At 43.5% G+C, this 14,603-nt stretch overlaps 3 protein-coding genes across 10 annotated transcripts; 1 reads left to right on the top strand and 2 right to left on the bottom strand.

Moving 5' to 3' along the window:
• The first annotated feature begins 1,351 nt into the window (after positions 1-1,351).
• LOC120452749 (copper chaperone for superoxide dismutase) lies at positions 1,352-2,573 on the top strand. Of its 2 annotated transcripts, none has more exons than XM_039637136.2 (3): positions 1,352-1,638; positions 1,703-2,333; positions 2,392-2,573. In XM_039637136.2, the coding sequence occupies exons 2-3, from the start codon at positions 1,708-1,710 to the stop codon at positions 2,525-2,527; spliced, it is 762 nt and encodes a 253-aa protein (XP_039493070.1). In that variant the 5' UTR covers positions 1,352-1,638; positions 1,703-1,707; the 3' UTR covers positions 2,528-2,573. The 2 variants fall into 2 exon arrangements, with proteins under 2 accessions (XP_039493070.1, XP_039493061.1); XM_039637127.2 differs by having other exon boundaries at positions 1,354-1,638; positions 1,690-2,333.
• A 111-nt stretch (positions 2,574-2,684) lies between these two features.
• LOC120452735 lies at positions 2,685-6,425 on the bottom strand. Of its 2 annotated transcripts, none has more exons than XM_039637108.2 (6): positions 6,241-6,425; positions 5,560-6,076; positions 4,417-4,665; positions 4,157-4,355; positions 3,794-4,101; positions 2,685-3,741 (listed from the first exon to the last, which is right to left on the bottom strand). In XM_039637108.2, exons 2-6 carry the CDS (start codon positions 6,004-6,006, stop codon positions 3,127-3,129), a joined length of 1,818 nt encoding a protein of 605 aa, XP_039493042.1. In that variant the 5' UTR covers positions 6,007-6,076; positions 6,241-6,425; the 3' UTR covers positions 2,685-3,126. The 2 variants fall into 2 exon arrangements, with proteins under 2 accessions (XP_039493042.1, XP_039493050.1); XM_039637116.2 differs by having other exon boundaries at positions 5,560-6,035.
• A 248-nt stretch (positions 6,426-6,673) lies between these two features.
• Positions 6,674-14,588, bottom strand: LOC120449795 (ATP-dependent 6-phosphofructokinase). Of its 6 annotated transcripts, none has more exons than XM_039632556.1 (12): positions 14,462-14,588; positions 14,301-14,397; positions 14,180-14,247; positions 13,794-14,115; positions 12,765-12,866; positions 11,400-11,741; positions 11,188-11,342; positions 10,703-10,811; positions 9,214-9,402; positions 8,515-8,957; positions 7,612-8,454; positions 6,674-7,402 (listed from the first exon to the last, which is right to left on the bottom strand). In XM_039632556.1, the coding sequence occupies exons 1-12, from the start codon at positions 14,503-14,505 to the stop codon at positions 7,264-7,266; spliced, it is 2,853 nt and encodes a 950-aa protein (XP_039488490.1). In that variant the 5' UTR covers positions 14,506-14,588; the 3' UTR covers positions 6,674-7,263. The 6 variants fall into 6 exon arrangements, with proteins under 6 accessions (XP_039488490.1, XP_039488572.1, XP_039488409.1 ...); XM_039632638.1 differs by lacking the exon at positions 10,703-10,811 and adding an exon at positions 10,062-10,170; XM_039632475.1 differs by lacking the exon at positions 10,703-10,811 and adding an exon at positions 10,966-11,074 and having other exon boundaries at positions 14,462-14,587.
• Between the last annotated feature and the right edge of the window lie 15 nt (positions 14,589-14,603).

Genomic DNA, 14,603 nt, shown 5'->3' with positions numbered 1-14,603 from the left:
GGCTGATTTGCATTTGTTGCTCCAAAACAAGGCGACAAAATTCTTCTATTTATCAACAAGAACAGCTGTTGTTAGTCGCTGACCCAAAGAGCACATACTAAAGAGCGCACCTGCTTTTTTTTGTGGGCGTATGGCGTCGATCTGTCGTTAGGGTGGACTTTGCCAGACTAACTCAACCTTCAATGTACATTGATTAATATTGATATTAATTCATTTTATTGATGTTAATAGCCACATAAGCATTGAAGAAAAAAAATGTCGTACATTCTTTCATCATTTCGTAGTAAAGTATCGTCCATCACATTTAAATCAAAAGAGTCTATTGCACTAGTGGTGCTATAAATTATGTATATCGACTTCTTATATTCTTTTCACTTTTAGTGAAAAGTTAGACCTAGTAGCGATACTCTAATAGCGACTAATTTTTATCCACCGATATCATTCATCTCAATCCCTACTTCGACGTGCTAAGAAAGATCTTAATTGACAAAGCCATGTGCCGACTTGCCAAATTTTTGGAAATTGAACGGCTTTATTATTATTCTCTGTTGTAGTGCTTCCTTTTACAGTTCTTCAATTGAAGGCAATATTAAATATTTCTCAATTGTTTTTAAATTGCCATCAATAACGGGGTCCAGTGAAATTAATTTATTTTGCACAATGAAAGTCAATGCGCAATTGGCTGCAATAAAGTGGCTCGAATGGAAAAACTTCATTCATATTGGTTGCACGTATTTTTGGAACCTCAAATAAGCCAGCATTTGTTGCTTGGAATTTTTGTAGACAAAAATTAGCGCTCTTAATTACACAAATTAGCATCATTTGGCTTAAAAATACTCTTTATGGCCATTGATTAAAACTGTCGGCGGCCATAAAGAAAAGTTAAGCCTAAATTAAAAGCGTAAAACAAAGTGAATGGAGCCACAGGTCTCGAAATTAGCACGGAAATAAAATTTGTTAGCATCTAAGCTAGTTCTAGGTTAGCGTTTTCAATCGGGCCCAGATGCGTTTGACAACTTCAGCTTATATCCTGCGTATTTAGCCATATTCAATCAAGTTTTTATCTATGCATTTAAAATATTGTTATGGCACTCCGTTCGAAATTATTATTATTATAAAGTCATCTTGGTAATATGGAATGCTTTATATTTAAGTCAGGACTCAATTTCTTCATCAAAAAGCATGAAATTAATAAACACAGATATATAATTTTGTTCGAAGACAGAAAAAGTATCTTACCCTATCACAGTTTCATAGCTAAAAACAGTTTTCCAGTATAATCCCCCTATTATTTGTTTTTCGTTTTAAGCGGTATTTATCTTTATGCATCCGGTCACATTGCAAAAGTTCACAACCAGAGCTGGGAACTATGTTTCCATAAATGTAAAACGTTATACCACAAAAATACTTCAATTGGTTTCTATTTCTTAATTAGGAATATTAGTTTAAAGTTATAATTTATAGGTTTAGTGGGCATTTCAAAGACGACTCAAACTGTCGTTGTATTGCTTGGTGTGAGCCTACCGTTCTTCGATATCAAAAGGCGCGATTTGTCAGAACCTATCGAGGTCTATCGATACGAAAGATTGTTTATCATTGTTATTCGGCACTTTGACCATAGAAATGAGCTCCATCAAGGTAAGTATATGTTTTTCGGGTCAGGAAACTTGCTTCCATGTTAATGTGCAGATCGAATTTGCAGTGCAGATGCGAAAAGGTGACGAATCCTATGCCGGAGCACTCCGTTCGGCGCTTGATGGGTTCGGCCAGTTGGAAATTGACACCCAGGAGGGTCGAGTGATAGTCCAGACCCAACGACCTTGGTCAGAGATTCAGGACAAGATAGAAGCCACCGGGGTCCGAGCTGTCCTCTCTGGATTTGGCGGCCAGTCGGCGGTGGCCCTCATAAATACCACAGGAAGTGTAGTGGATAAGACAGCTATCCAGGGAGTGGTTCGGTTTACCACCATCACCGCAGACAAGGAGCCTGGAGTGGTGGTGGATGGCGTTGTGGACGGTCTATCGCCTGGATTACACGGATTACACATTCACGAGAGTGGAGACACTTCCTCAGGTTGCTTGTCCGTCGGAGATCACTACAATCCCCGCCAATCGCCACATGGAAGTCCTGCAGCTGCGGCAGAGGAGCGGCACGCTGGAGATCTGGGCAACATCCGAGCCGATGAAAATGGCAGGGCCACCTTTAGATTTGTGGATCCAGTGCTAGAGGTCTGGGACATCATCGGGAGGGCTGTCGTTCTAACAGCCAATGCCGATGACCTGGGACGCGGGGCCAATGAACAGAGCCTGATTGACGGCAACTCTGGGGAAAGGTATATAAATATGCTCCACTCTTTGTATCATTGACATGATTAACTTTTTTCCCACCAGGATCGCGTGTGGTATAATTGCTCGTTCGGCGGGCATCTTGGAAAACTTTAAAAGGATCTGTGCATGTGATGGGGTCACCCTTTGGGATGAACGCAATAAGCCATTGGCTGGCAAGCAACGCTCACAAAAGCTGTAACCTTGTTTCGATATTTGACCTTGTAAATAAAATTATCTTCTCTCTAGGTGGCTCTTTTTCATTTTGTTCCAGAAATTTCTTTCGACAAAGTCAATAGAATAAAATTCTTATTCAGTATAGGAAATTATTGCAAGCGTAAAAACCAGAGTGGTAGTAGTTGATTTTAATGTTTTTAAAGTTTTATTTAAAATATTTCTTTGCTTTTTTGTTGTTGTTGTATATCTTAGTTAAAATTAATTTGCTTTTTAATTATTATTATCTGTTTTGCTCTGCCAGTAACTACGGGAATCGTGTGATGTTCGTGTAAAGTGGTGGTTAACTACAGTTGGTTTTTGCGGGGCGTTAAAACCGAAGAACATACAGACACGTTTGTTGTACTTGATAATAATAATAATAATGAATAATATTCGAAATGCCTACTGCATTTGACATTAATAGATATATGTGTATATATTAATTTGATTCCTCCGTTAACACTACGGCGCATGCCCCGATCCCTAACCCACATCCGTGGGGTCAGGTGAACGACGGCATGCACACTTAATATGTAAATAAGTGGTAAAAAAATATGTAAAGTGTATATGCGTAAGTCCTAATGCTTATTTACTGCGTTTGCCGGGCGTATTTACATATCTGTTGGCCTTTTGTACTCTACGTGCTTTCTTCGCCTCCTCCGGCTCCTCAAGAGCCTCTGATCCGGGCGCCACTTTGTCCGCTGTTGGAACCACCCCCAGATTCTTGGAAACCGGGCTGACAATCACGCCGCTGCGCTGATGATTGCCATAAAAAAGTTTTGGGGAGTAGCCGCCCGCAGCTTTCGCAGCTCCTGCATTGCCGGTGGCCACCGACTGTGATTGGGACTGGGCAACCTCTGCTGCCTTCGAGGTGGACGCTATGGCATTGGACTGGCTCTCTGATGGCATCTTGCGTTTCAGATTCTTGGCTGCGGTACTCACTGCCAGCAGCTTGGCTGTGGTGGACTCATCCGGCGAGGCAAACTCCTTCAGTTCGCCGACACTAACATCGCTCTCGGCATCCGCATCGTCGTTGATGACGATAAAGTGATCGGGATCTACACCCTGGTTGACCAGCACTTGAAAATCCTCAGGCGGCACCACAGGCGCCACCTTCTGATTGCACGAACTGCATATGGCAGATGTGGCCGGACTCTTCGAACGCCAGAACTGTAGCTCCGTCTTGCACTTGTTGAGCTCCTGCAAGAAAGAAATTCAATGCCAATCAATATAAAATCGAGCCTCGACTCACCTGCAATAGAGTGGAGAACTTGCGAGACATCTCCTCGTTCTTCTTGTCGTTTTCGTCCAGACGATTGGCATACTCCAGCGTCTGCTTCTGCTGCTCCGCCAGGAGATTTGATTGCTCAGCCAGCTGCTTGCTCTGCTCGGCGGCCTTGCGCTTACAGTTGCGAAGTTCGGTGCGCAGCACCGATAGCTGGTTATTGTACATCTTCATGCCCTGCTTGATCTTGCGGATGCCCTTTCGGAGCACCATGTGGTTTTGAGGCGGTGAGTTGGTGGCGCTGTCTTCGAGATCTGAACTGATGGCAAGCGTGGCTGTTAGGTGGAAATTTTGTTTTTTAGTTTGTTGGTGACTGAAAAAAACACTTACGTCGCTTTGTTGTAGTAGGCAGCGTATAGAAGTCCTTGTTGAAATACGCCAGACCAGGGAGCGTGGACTCGATGCGGTCCTTAAAGTATTCCATGGCCATAGTGGAGAGATCGAAGAGCTCGTCGGTAACTCGATAAGGTCGCTGCAGCCTAGGCGTAATACTGATATAATTGAGAATCGCCTGGACTTCGTCTAGTATCTGAAAATGAAAAAACCCATTAGCGATCGTAGGGTTCGGGTAGGTTATTCACTGCACTTACGGCGCCCGGAAAGAAGCAACAATGTCCCCGCTCGATATGCTTGCCCATGGACATCTGGAGCAGGGATAGGCGCATGTAGCACGTCTCGATGATGTCGCACTCGCAGGCCAGCGGATGATTACGACGGTGGGACTCCCGGCGCGGCATGCTAGCCTTGATCGCCTGGAAGCGGCTCAACGTGGTCTTGATCTGCCTGGAGAAGGCAGCGTTCAGCATGGCCATGCAAATGTCGTTCATGCGATGGGACACCTGCAAGTATGAATATCCGGGAATCGAGTTAACAGGAGGGTACACAGCTAAAAATATGTCTGGCTTTGGGCTAAGCTAAGCTGAGATTCCGATTTCTTTCTCGGATGCTGAGCCCGCATTCATCCACGAGCTAGTGGTTCTGCTTGTTATTAAATTATATCAGATTACATTTGTCTCCGCTACCTACGACAAATAACCGTGCATACATACACAACGAATTGTGGATGGGAGACGCGGGTGCAGGCAAAAATGCCAACGAGAAACAATCAACGAAGTGTAGTTACCCTCTGGACCTTGAACTAAAGCTGCTCTGTGAAAGTATTCTTGGAATTATTTATTCGTTATTCGTGACTTTTTAAGGAAGGCTTTTTTAATTGGTATAGTTTGTTTGGTAAGTAAGTACTAGATATTAATATAAGTTTATCTCTGTATTTGAAAGTGTATAATATAATCATTCATCTAGCTTGTCATTTATTCATATTAATGCTTTCTGTGTTGAGTAAGTCGAATCCTAAAAAAAAAAGTCCAAGAGTCCATTACCTAGCGTATTTACATCCACTAAATACAAAAAAGGCAATACTTTTCGTCATACCCCCAACCGAAGCCAAGATGCCGAGTGCTCTGCTAAATATAAGTATTCGCAAGTGCATGTGCCCTCGTGACAAAATTTTAATTGCCTCCTGCCAAGGGAAATCAAAAATTCGTCGAGGAAAGTGCAACGCATAGTGAAAAATAATGCTCATAACAGCAGAGCGGCAGAATTCACCATATACATAACAGAACAGGCATACAAGTGCAGGTAGTTTGTTGGTTGGATAACCCAGCCGTACCACGCTTGCACTTGGGCAAATTGCTTTTTATTGATTTAATAGCCAGCGCTTTGGGTGCACTTACCAATCTGAGATTTGAAACTTTCTTGTAGTCCACGTAACTGAGGATCTTCTCAATCAGCTCGTTGGGAAGATCGTACAGGCCGGTTGCGCTGCTGGTGGTGGTGGCCGTTGGTGACTTCTGCCGTTGCATCTGCATGGAATACGAGTGGTGGCGAGTCACCGCGCTGGCAGACTCAGCCAGGCTGCCAGCCGAGACGACACGATAAGGGCCCTGGGCCTGGTTCTGTCCCTGGTGTCCCTGATAGCTGGTGGTTCGCCGCAGGACGGAGGTTCGGTTTGCAGCGGACTCGGGGGGATCCTGTACTCCAGTTCCCGATCCTGATGCCACTGCTGATCCGGAACTCATTCCCGGTCCAGATCCCGATCCCGGTCCCGCGCCCCCCAACGGCGAAAGCCCTTCAGAAGCGGACGTACCGCCTCCACTGCACATTTGGCGGGTGGACACCATTTCCTTCTGCTTCCAGTGGTGTTTGGGTGCTAAATGGACAGAATTTGTTTGCAGCAGCGTTTAGAAGTTGCTGCAATAGCGGAACACACACAGAAAACAACGAATAGACCCATTAATTCGACAAAATACATATAAATGTGGCGTCAATTTGCTGCTTTTTCTCCCTCCATTTGAAAATTTCTTTAAAATTTTGTGCTACGCACTTTGCAACTCAAATTCGAGCTGCCTTCGTACCCGTTTTAGTAAATGGAACTACTGCGTTTGCATTGTTTTTGGACGCGCTTCACCGTTGTCCAATATGTCTAGTTCTTTGAGAGGCAATTCATCCACGCTGACATCCACTTTAACGCAGTTTTTCGAGCACAATTAAAACTACATACACAATCCGTGGCAAAAAAAAACGTCGAAGTGTCTAGTGCTGGAAGCCCACCGATGGCACCGACAATCGATTGCGCCGATAGTTTGCAAACATTGAAGTTGCTGCAAAAACATCGATCTGTATAGGCCGCTTCCACTGAAACGTTGCTGTTATGTAGATGTTTCAACTGCGCCCTACAAACCATCATTGACTATGCTATAAGATATGATATGTATATCTTTATTTACTACAAATTTAAACTGAAAATCCAGCTCAGTTCCACCATACCATTGAAAAACCAACTCGCGATTAAATTGTGCCAACAGGTCTTTGAATATGTATTTAGCACGTCGTTACAAATATATCATTGCTTCGTTCGATAACAATACTCGAAAAACATTTAGCAGATAGAATTTGTTCCTTTGACTGGGTAATGTGTCCAAATACTTTAACATTTAATTTAGTTGGGTTGAAGAACCAACAATTACGATAACATACGAAACGGTTTCCCCTAATAGGTAGCCAGACACTTTGGAACGGCTGCAATGTAGAATGAACTATTAACGTTATTCAGTATTCGAGATTCGAAATTCAAGAATACACGATATTTGGGAAAATCATAAGAAAGAATCGACTGGCGGGCAATATAAATAAGTTATGTATTTGTGCGTTTTCTATGCGTCTGTAGATGATGAAATACTTTCGTATGTGCTGCTGTCATGGGCCTCTTCGTCTGATCTTGGTCGAAACCATTAAACGGATCGGATGGGGTGCCAAAACAACTGAAAAAGCGAACACAGAGACAGATTCGAGGGTGCGGATAGGAGGACATTGATGCCTTGATGCAGCGATGGTGGTGGTAAGCGGAAGTGGGGATCAGAGTCCGGATCCGAGTCCGCTTAGGCTACTGCGTCGGTGTCACACTCCTCCTCAACGGTGATGTACATACCCTCCTCCTCGTAGGCGGAATCGTGCTTGGCCAAGATACGCAGCAGGGGACGCAGGCGCAGCCACCACTGCTTCTTCGGGATGCGTTGACTGGAAGAAGAGTGGGTTACATAAAAAAAGTATTACTTTAGGAAACTATTCAAAAAAATCAATAGATAACTTATTTTTAAATTGTAATAGATTTTTAGAAATAATTAACCGCCCTAATGCAAGTATTTAGACACAAAGAATATAGCACTTAACAAGAACCTAAAGGAAATTGACAGTCCCCTTTGTGGTCACTATTGGGTTAAACTTACTCGAAGTTCGTCTCGGCAATGAGGTCGACCAGTGGTGAGAAGCGGTACTGTCGCGACACGATTCCCAGCAGGGTGGCGGTGTCCGGGGACTTGCAGTTGACCACTCCGTTGGCGTCTATGTTCGCCTTGATCTGGCTGGCCAGCCAGTCGACACACTTGGCGGCCATTTTGGTGCCCATATTGCGATCGAAGGGAGTGGGTGAGCCGCCCTGCTGCATGTGACCCAGGATGTTCATCCGGCAGGTGAAGAGGCCCTTGCCTTCCTCCGAGTACAGGCGGTAAATGAAGTCCGTGCTGTAGTTTTCGCTAGCCTTCTCGTTTCGCAGGATCAAACCACGGGAGACGCCCTCGGCCATCTTGGAAGCCATGTGGTAGACATCCTGCTGCAGGTCCTTGATGGAGAACTTTTCCTCGTAGATGTAGGCGGCATCAGCTCCGCCGGCCAAACCGGCCAAGGTGGCCAAATAGCCACAGTAGCCCCCCATCGTCTCGATGACAAACACTCGACGCTTGGTGCCCTGGGCCGACTGACGAATACGGTCGCAAATCTCCGTAATTTCATTTAAACCGGTGTCGCATCCCAGGGAAAATTCTGTGCCAGGCACATTGTTTGAGATCGTCGATGGAATAACCACAATGGGGATGCAGAACTGTGGGTAGTTGTCCCGCTGATCGGCGATCTGTCCGGCGGCATGGTAACTCTCAAAGCCACCGATGATCAGGAGACCCTGGATCTTAAACTCCTTGAGACGAGCGGCGATCTCCTTGAACTTACCCTCAGGAAGAGTGCGTTTGGTGCCCAAGTAGGCGCCACCCTGACCAACCCATCCTGAGACATCGGACCTGGAATTTGATTAATTCTAATAAATACAGATTCAGAGAGCAACGTTGCAGAATACTTACCAGCCCAGCTCGCGGACATTTCCGGCTATCAAACCCTCGACACCGTCATTGATTCCATAAACCACATCACCGCGGTAGATGGCATTTCGCACGAAGCTGCGCACAGCGGCATTCATACCGCAAGCTGGAGCACCAATGTGCATCACAGCTAGGCGGTATCCTTCGATTCCCTTACCATCGGCGTCGAAGTTCTCCTTGGGAGGCTTCAAGCGCGTCAGCATCTTGTAGGTCTCCAGATTCCGCTCGAAGGAGCGTCCGCGCAGCTTGACGGCATCCGCCCAGCGTTTCTCCGCCATGGCCTTGGCCACAGCCTGGGTGCGCTCGACGCACTCCATCAGCGGCACGCGAACCGCCTGGTTGCCGTCTAGGGAGATGACCACTGGCACCGAGTCCTTGGTGGCCTCCATCAGGGCCAAAGTGGCTTCAGCTCCCATGCGACAAGCCTGCGAGATGCATACACTTATTAGTTAACAGTCTCAAGTCAAAAAGAGGTGAACCATATATTAAAGAGTATATCTTATTTTGTTTAATAAGTTTAAAATCAGATTTACAGCTACTATCGTGTATGACCAGCTTCTTAGTATTAGCGTTTAAGTGTATGCAACAAATTGTAACTATTGGGGATGAGGAAGTATGCAAGCTTGGTAAAGTGCTATAAATTAATATTCAAGGTACACACTTCAGCTTCAACACACTTACCAAAATACGGTCGAAGGCACTGGGATTGCCACCGCGCTGCACGTGACCCAAGACAGTGATGCGGGCATCGTGCTTCAAGCGCTCGTCGATCACCTTCTTCACATCCTCGGCTGTAATGGGATGACCCTCGCGATCCATGGCTCCTTCAGCGACGATCACGATGTTCAGGCGCTGGCCAGCAGATCGCTCCTGTTGGTCGATTGTATAGGAATGCATTTAAGTATATATGCAAGATACTAATCGTGGATGATACAAAAACTACCAAAGCACAAACGAATTATGAGAAGGCATGATGAACGGACATCATCATTTCAAAAAAATGTTTTTTACGTATGTATGGTATATGCTTTGCGATATGCTTTCCGTTACGATGTTGAAAGAGTGTGTCACCGCATGTGTATCAGCAAGCGTGTGAATACAGTGCGTTTCAGAAAGTTAACATAAGTTATTCTGTGATATTTATGTATTTTAGTTTGAATTTAAATGGCTGTATTTAAGTATTTAGGCTTGAAACGCACTGTAACTGAATAAATGTTTTGAAATATGAAGAATGGAGACACAAGTCAAAGTCGATGAATAAAACATAAAGATTTACAGATCGATTAAGCAAGGATGGACGTTAGTAGAGTTGGGAAAGTTAATAAGGGAACTCAGTGACATCATGAGTACATAAAACAGAGACCCAAAGACCCAAACAATAAAAACAAATAGCTGTTAAAGATGTTTATCGCCATGGAAATTTCGGCACATCGAAAAGGCCCAAAACAATGCAGAATAAAATTTAGAATTTTAAATTGGACAAAAAGTAACTAGAAATGAATTGGATAGCGAAGGACTCTGGTCCTGACCTGGTGGAGCTTGACACAGATCTCGTCCTTCCAATTGACTGACACCGGCTCCTCGGGTATGAACATAAAATCAGCCTCTGTGGCTATGGCTGCCGATATGGCTAAGTAACTAAAAAACAAGAGATTAAGTACAAAAATAACAGATGGTTCACAAATGTCGGGGGATCATTATCGGGGAATTGGGAGTAATTGGGGTAAACTTAAAATTAGTTACAATATGATTTTGATATGCTGGTACAGACAAAAACTGTGCGTAATTCATTCCGTATCTCCGTTTGTGTTTAGAGAAACATTCGTGTGCAGTAAGCAGAAAATAAGAACAAGCTTTGTATGGCAAGTGTCGCTCTTAAATAGTGTCTTTAAAAAAATGGTGTACCTAAAAGTACAAGTGTACTACTTAAGCATTAAGCAACGACAGCTGCACTGAAGTATATGTAAAACTCTATCTACGAACAGGAATATTATCTCGACAGTTCATTATTATAGTTATAGGTAAACAATTTGAACTATAAACTATCTTTTGCGTGCCTATGGCCGATTCAAACACTTTCAAATTTCTATACAAGCTGTCGAGAACATATTTCTGAAGCTGTTGCGACTTTTCTCAGTGCTGATAGAACGGAAATGGAGCTGCATCTTGCCTGGGCCAGCTGAGAGCAGAGCCTGTCTGGCCAATCGACCTTGGGCGGCATTTCGGGAATGAATATGAAATCCGCCTCGCACGCCAGTCCGCCCACAAGAGCTAAATAGCTGCAAAAATATATTACAAAATATTAGTCCAAAGGGGGATAGGATTTTGGGGAAGATGGGGACACTAAGATCGATCGACATAAGACTTCGGCCACAAAAACAGAAATGTGCGAAATGAGTCGACGACATTCAACAGATTTCCGTTTGGGCTTGCCTGTTCCAACTTGAGGACAAGTCGATCGGGCCAATCTGCCTGCGGAGGAGATTCTGGCAGAAATACGTAGTCTGCCTCGGAGATAATGCCAGCTACCACCGAAAGATAGCTAGAGATAGTCGTTCCAGGCATTAGCTAAAATCCCAATTAATCACTGACACTAAGGCTAACACAGAGGCAGCCCAACTTTGCTCGCAAATATCCGCTTAGATATCAACTTACCCGCAATGACGACCCATGACCTCCATGATGAAGGTGCGCTGATGGGAGTAGGCGGTACTGGAAATGGCATCGATGGCCTCAATAATGCGATGCAGAGCCGTGTCCGTTCCGATGGTCATGTCCGTGCCACAGAAATCGTTGTCGATGGAGCCCACCTACAAATAATTCCATCCATAAGTAACTAAAGCGAAGGAGACCTTTGTGTACCGTACCAATCCAACGATATGCAGGACATTGAACTTATCCTGCTGCTCGGTGGTAATGGTCTTGTTAGCGACCAGCTCGTTCAGCAGGCTGGACCACTCCTGACGGAACAGATTGGCGCCGGTAAGAGAACCATCGCCTCCAATGACCACCAGATTGGTGATTCCCCGCTGGATCAGGTTGTTGGCGGCCTTCAAGCGACCCTGACGCTCACGGAAGTCCTGGCAACGGGCGGAGCCAATGATCGTACCACCACGATGGATGATGGACGAGACTGAGGCCCAGTTGGCTTCCTGGATGCAGTCGCCTCCATCTACCATGCCCTGGTAGCCTTCACGGATGAAGTAGACCTTGCGGGAAAAAAACACGAAACAATTGTAGATATGGTGTAAACCAGAAGAGAGTTTGGTATCTTCATGGCGCATGACATCATTAGCACCGTTTAACATGAATCATCGAATTAGAGTTTATTATATTTAATTTGTACACTGCCAAATTGGTGAATTTTTTTTGGAAGTATAGATGAATTTAATATATGTTATTTAAATATTAAAGTTAAAAACAAAAAATATTTTAAACATTCAAAACATTTAAATATTCAAATACCGTTACAGGTATGTAATCGGAATTAAATCGATACTTTTTAAGCAACTCACATAGGCGAAAATTCAAATTTTATAACGCATTAAAAAATGAAAGATAAAAACAAACAATAATGATGCCAAGGCACTATCAGATTAAATTTATAGATTAGACGACTGGAACTGATTACCAACTATTTGAACAAAAATTTGTTTAGCATGCTTAAGAAATACATATGTACGCACACTCAATTGATTATTTATTAATTTTGATCAATTTATAGAACATATCAAAGGCTATTAGCAACGCGTGCCAATAACTTTTCTTTTATTGACCCCCAAGAATTTTAAATCAAATAAATAGATTTTAATCAATTTAAATTGGCTAGCAATTGAAATTTTTTTTTGCATATTTTCGAGGGCCCAAAAGCCAGAAGTTCCCTACCAAATTAATGAACTCATTTAAATAAACCGAATAGAAACCAAGAGCGACAACAAAAAACGAAACAAATTAGCCGAAATCGAAATCGCATGTGAGGGGCCCGAAAATAAACCCAATGTCAATGTGCATGTACACATATATTCTTGAATTTCTTTTCGCACCGATTGGAGATTATCTAACTGGCTTTGCGGACCGACAGCCGTGGTTCAACGGCTGCTGATAAGCAAATTACCAGGTGTTTTACGTAAATTTCTGGGTTCACATGGGGTTGCTGCCTGTGCTCGGCGGTCGGGGTCACCGGACGCGATGCTGCGTGGGCGGAAAGTACTTGACAGAGGTCACCAACTCACCTTGCAGCCCAAATAGATGGCCATACGCACACAGGCACGCACGGCGGCATTCATGCCCTGGGAATCCCCGCCGCTGGTGAAGACCGCCAGTCCTTTGTCCTTCTGCGAGCCGCGGGCCAGGAATCGTTGATTAATCTCGGAATTCATTTTTCTTTATTTTTCACTATATCTCTAACTGGTATCGTAACGGATATCTCACAAAGCACACACTATGAACCACTATTGAACTCGGGAGGGAGTTTCCCTGTTTTGCTACTATGCTAGCCGCGCAGCTGGAGCTAGGTTATATCCAAGTGGGCTATAAATACTACTACTGCTCCTTGCCGTGGCTTTTCAGTTACTAGCAATATATACGCTTGCAGGCGGTATTCACAAGTTTCGCTTTTGCTTTTGACGTTTCAAGGTGACCTTCAGGCCAGAGACGCATACACAACACACACGGACACACGCACACAGCCACGGGCTTTCTGTAAGTGCGTACTGATGCAATGCCAACTTTGGATGGTTAAATCCGGCCTAGAGTTCGCTTTAACGCGATTGCCCTAACTTCCTTTGATTGAGTTCGTAAATCGGTTGATTCTATCTGTGATGAACGGACTTTTCGCGACTAGCAACGAGCGGAAAATAGCGTTTAACCAATTTGTTTACGTTCGACCCACAATCGTTCAGCTGTTGATCAGCTGGTTATCACTGGGCGAGTAAAAGCTTTCGCGAGCTTTCACCGCTGGGAATGGGGAAATTAGGGAGCTGTCATCGGCTGTGGGTGGGTGCGATACCCGTTATCGTTATCGTTAATTTAAACCGTTTTTCTGTCTCTCAAAAAAGCGGAAAATATAACCTCAGCTAGAAAAATGTTTAGTCTGTTTAATATTATATGACATCATGTAGGATCTCCCTTCAATAGATTAAGGTATTAAACTCATCTACAACTAGACCATCTGCCGAAATGTAAGAGCTTTTTTGGTTAAGTATTAGTGCTCGTTTGAAAACGTAATTATTCATTAACTGTAAAATGCGAGAAAAACTTACAAAAGGCTTGACCGGATGGACAAAATCTAAAACATCCTGCATGGTTCTCAAACACTTTCGCAGCTCTTCTAGCGATTTGGCACCTTTCTTTTTTGGAAAGCTCTTTTTCTTTTTCCGAACACTTTTTTCAGAATAGTTATCAGCATTGAGAAACCCATTGTGCACATTACTTAATGGTCTTCCACATCGTTGCGCAGGTTTGTCATCTTTTATGTTTTCATCGCTAGGACTATCATTCTTTTGATCACTACAATAACTGAACGACTTTATAAAATGCCGATTCCAATTAAATTTTACATTTAAAAGAGAATTTTCTCTATGCCTGTAAAAGGAAGAAGTGTTTTAAAGTCCTATAAAGTTAAAGTTATACTTAGAAAAACACATACGAAATATCTTGAGGACTATACAAATGATGACTTCGTGTGCATTGGATATCGATGCTTAGACAAGTCAGCTAAGAGAACCGAGAAATCCAATAAGTTGATGAGATTCAAATTGGATTTTTACCTTTGGCCTAATCGTTTTGGTTGAGTTTCCTAAGCGAAATATTGTAGGTCCATGAAAACGACGGCATTGTTGTATCCGTCCATTAATTTCCAAAAATCTCCAATCAGTAGAACAATTATAAGTGGGTATGGGGAATATATCAAATTCAAACAGTAACTTACAAGGGATTTAATTTGGTAAATACTCGAAATTTTATTGAATGCATGCCAAACCAAATTTTGCTCCGAAATATTGAACATTTTTATTAGTTAACCAATTTTTCTAATTTTCTGCACTCAATTCTTAGGTATTTTTGACATTTTA

The sequence above is a fragment of the Drosophila santomea genome, chromosome 2L (genome assembly GCF_016746245.2).
Source record: "Drosophila santomea strain STO CAGO 1482 chromosome 2L, Prin_Dsan_1.1, whole genome shotgun sequence".
NCBI lineage: Eukaryota > Metazoa > Arthropoda > Insecta > Diptera > Drosophilidae > Drosophila > Drosophila santomea.
This window is presented reverse-complemented; position numbering and strand designations above follow the sequence as displayed.

Coding starts and splice junctions, on each gene's coding strand:
- LOC120452735 (XM_039637108.2), bottom strand. CDS start 6,006: ATGGTGTCCACCCGCCAAATGTGCAGTGGAGGCGGTACGTCCGCTTCT. Junction 4,356..4,416: donor GTTGCTTCTTTCCGGGCGCC/GTAAGTGCAGTG, acceptor TTTCATTTTCAG/ATACTAGACGAAGTCCAGGC. Junction 3,742..3,793: donor AGTTCTCCACTCTATTGCAG/GTGAGTCGAGGC, acceptor TCTTTCTTGCAG/GAGCTCAACAAGTGCAAGAC.
- LOC120449795 (XM_039632556.1), bottom strand. CDS start 14,505: ATGCATTCAATAAAATTTCGAGTATTTACCAAATTAAATCCCTT. Junction 12,867..13,793: donor TCCATCCGGTCAAGCCTTTT/GTAAGTTTTTCT, acceptor CGCGGCTCGCAG/AAGGACAAAGGACTGGCGGT. Junction 8,455..8,514: donor AATGTCCGCGAGCTGGGCTG/GTAAGTATTCTG, acceptor ATCAAATTCCAG/GTCCGATGTCTCAGGATGGG.
- LOC120452749 (XM_039637127.2), top strand. Junction 2,334..2,391: donor GACGGCAACTCTGGGGAAAG/GTATATAAATAT, acceptor TTTTCCCACCAG/GATCGCGTGTGGTATAATTG.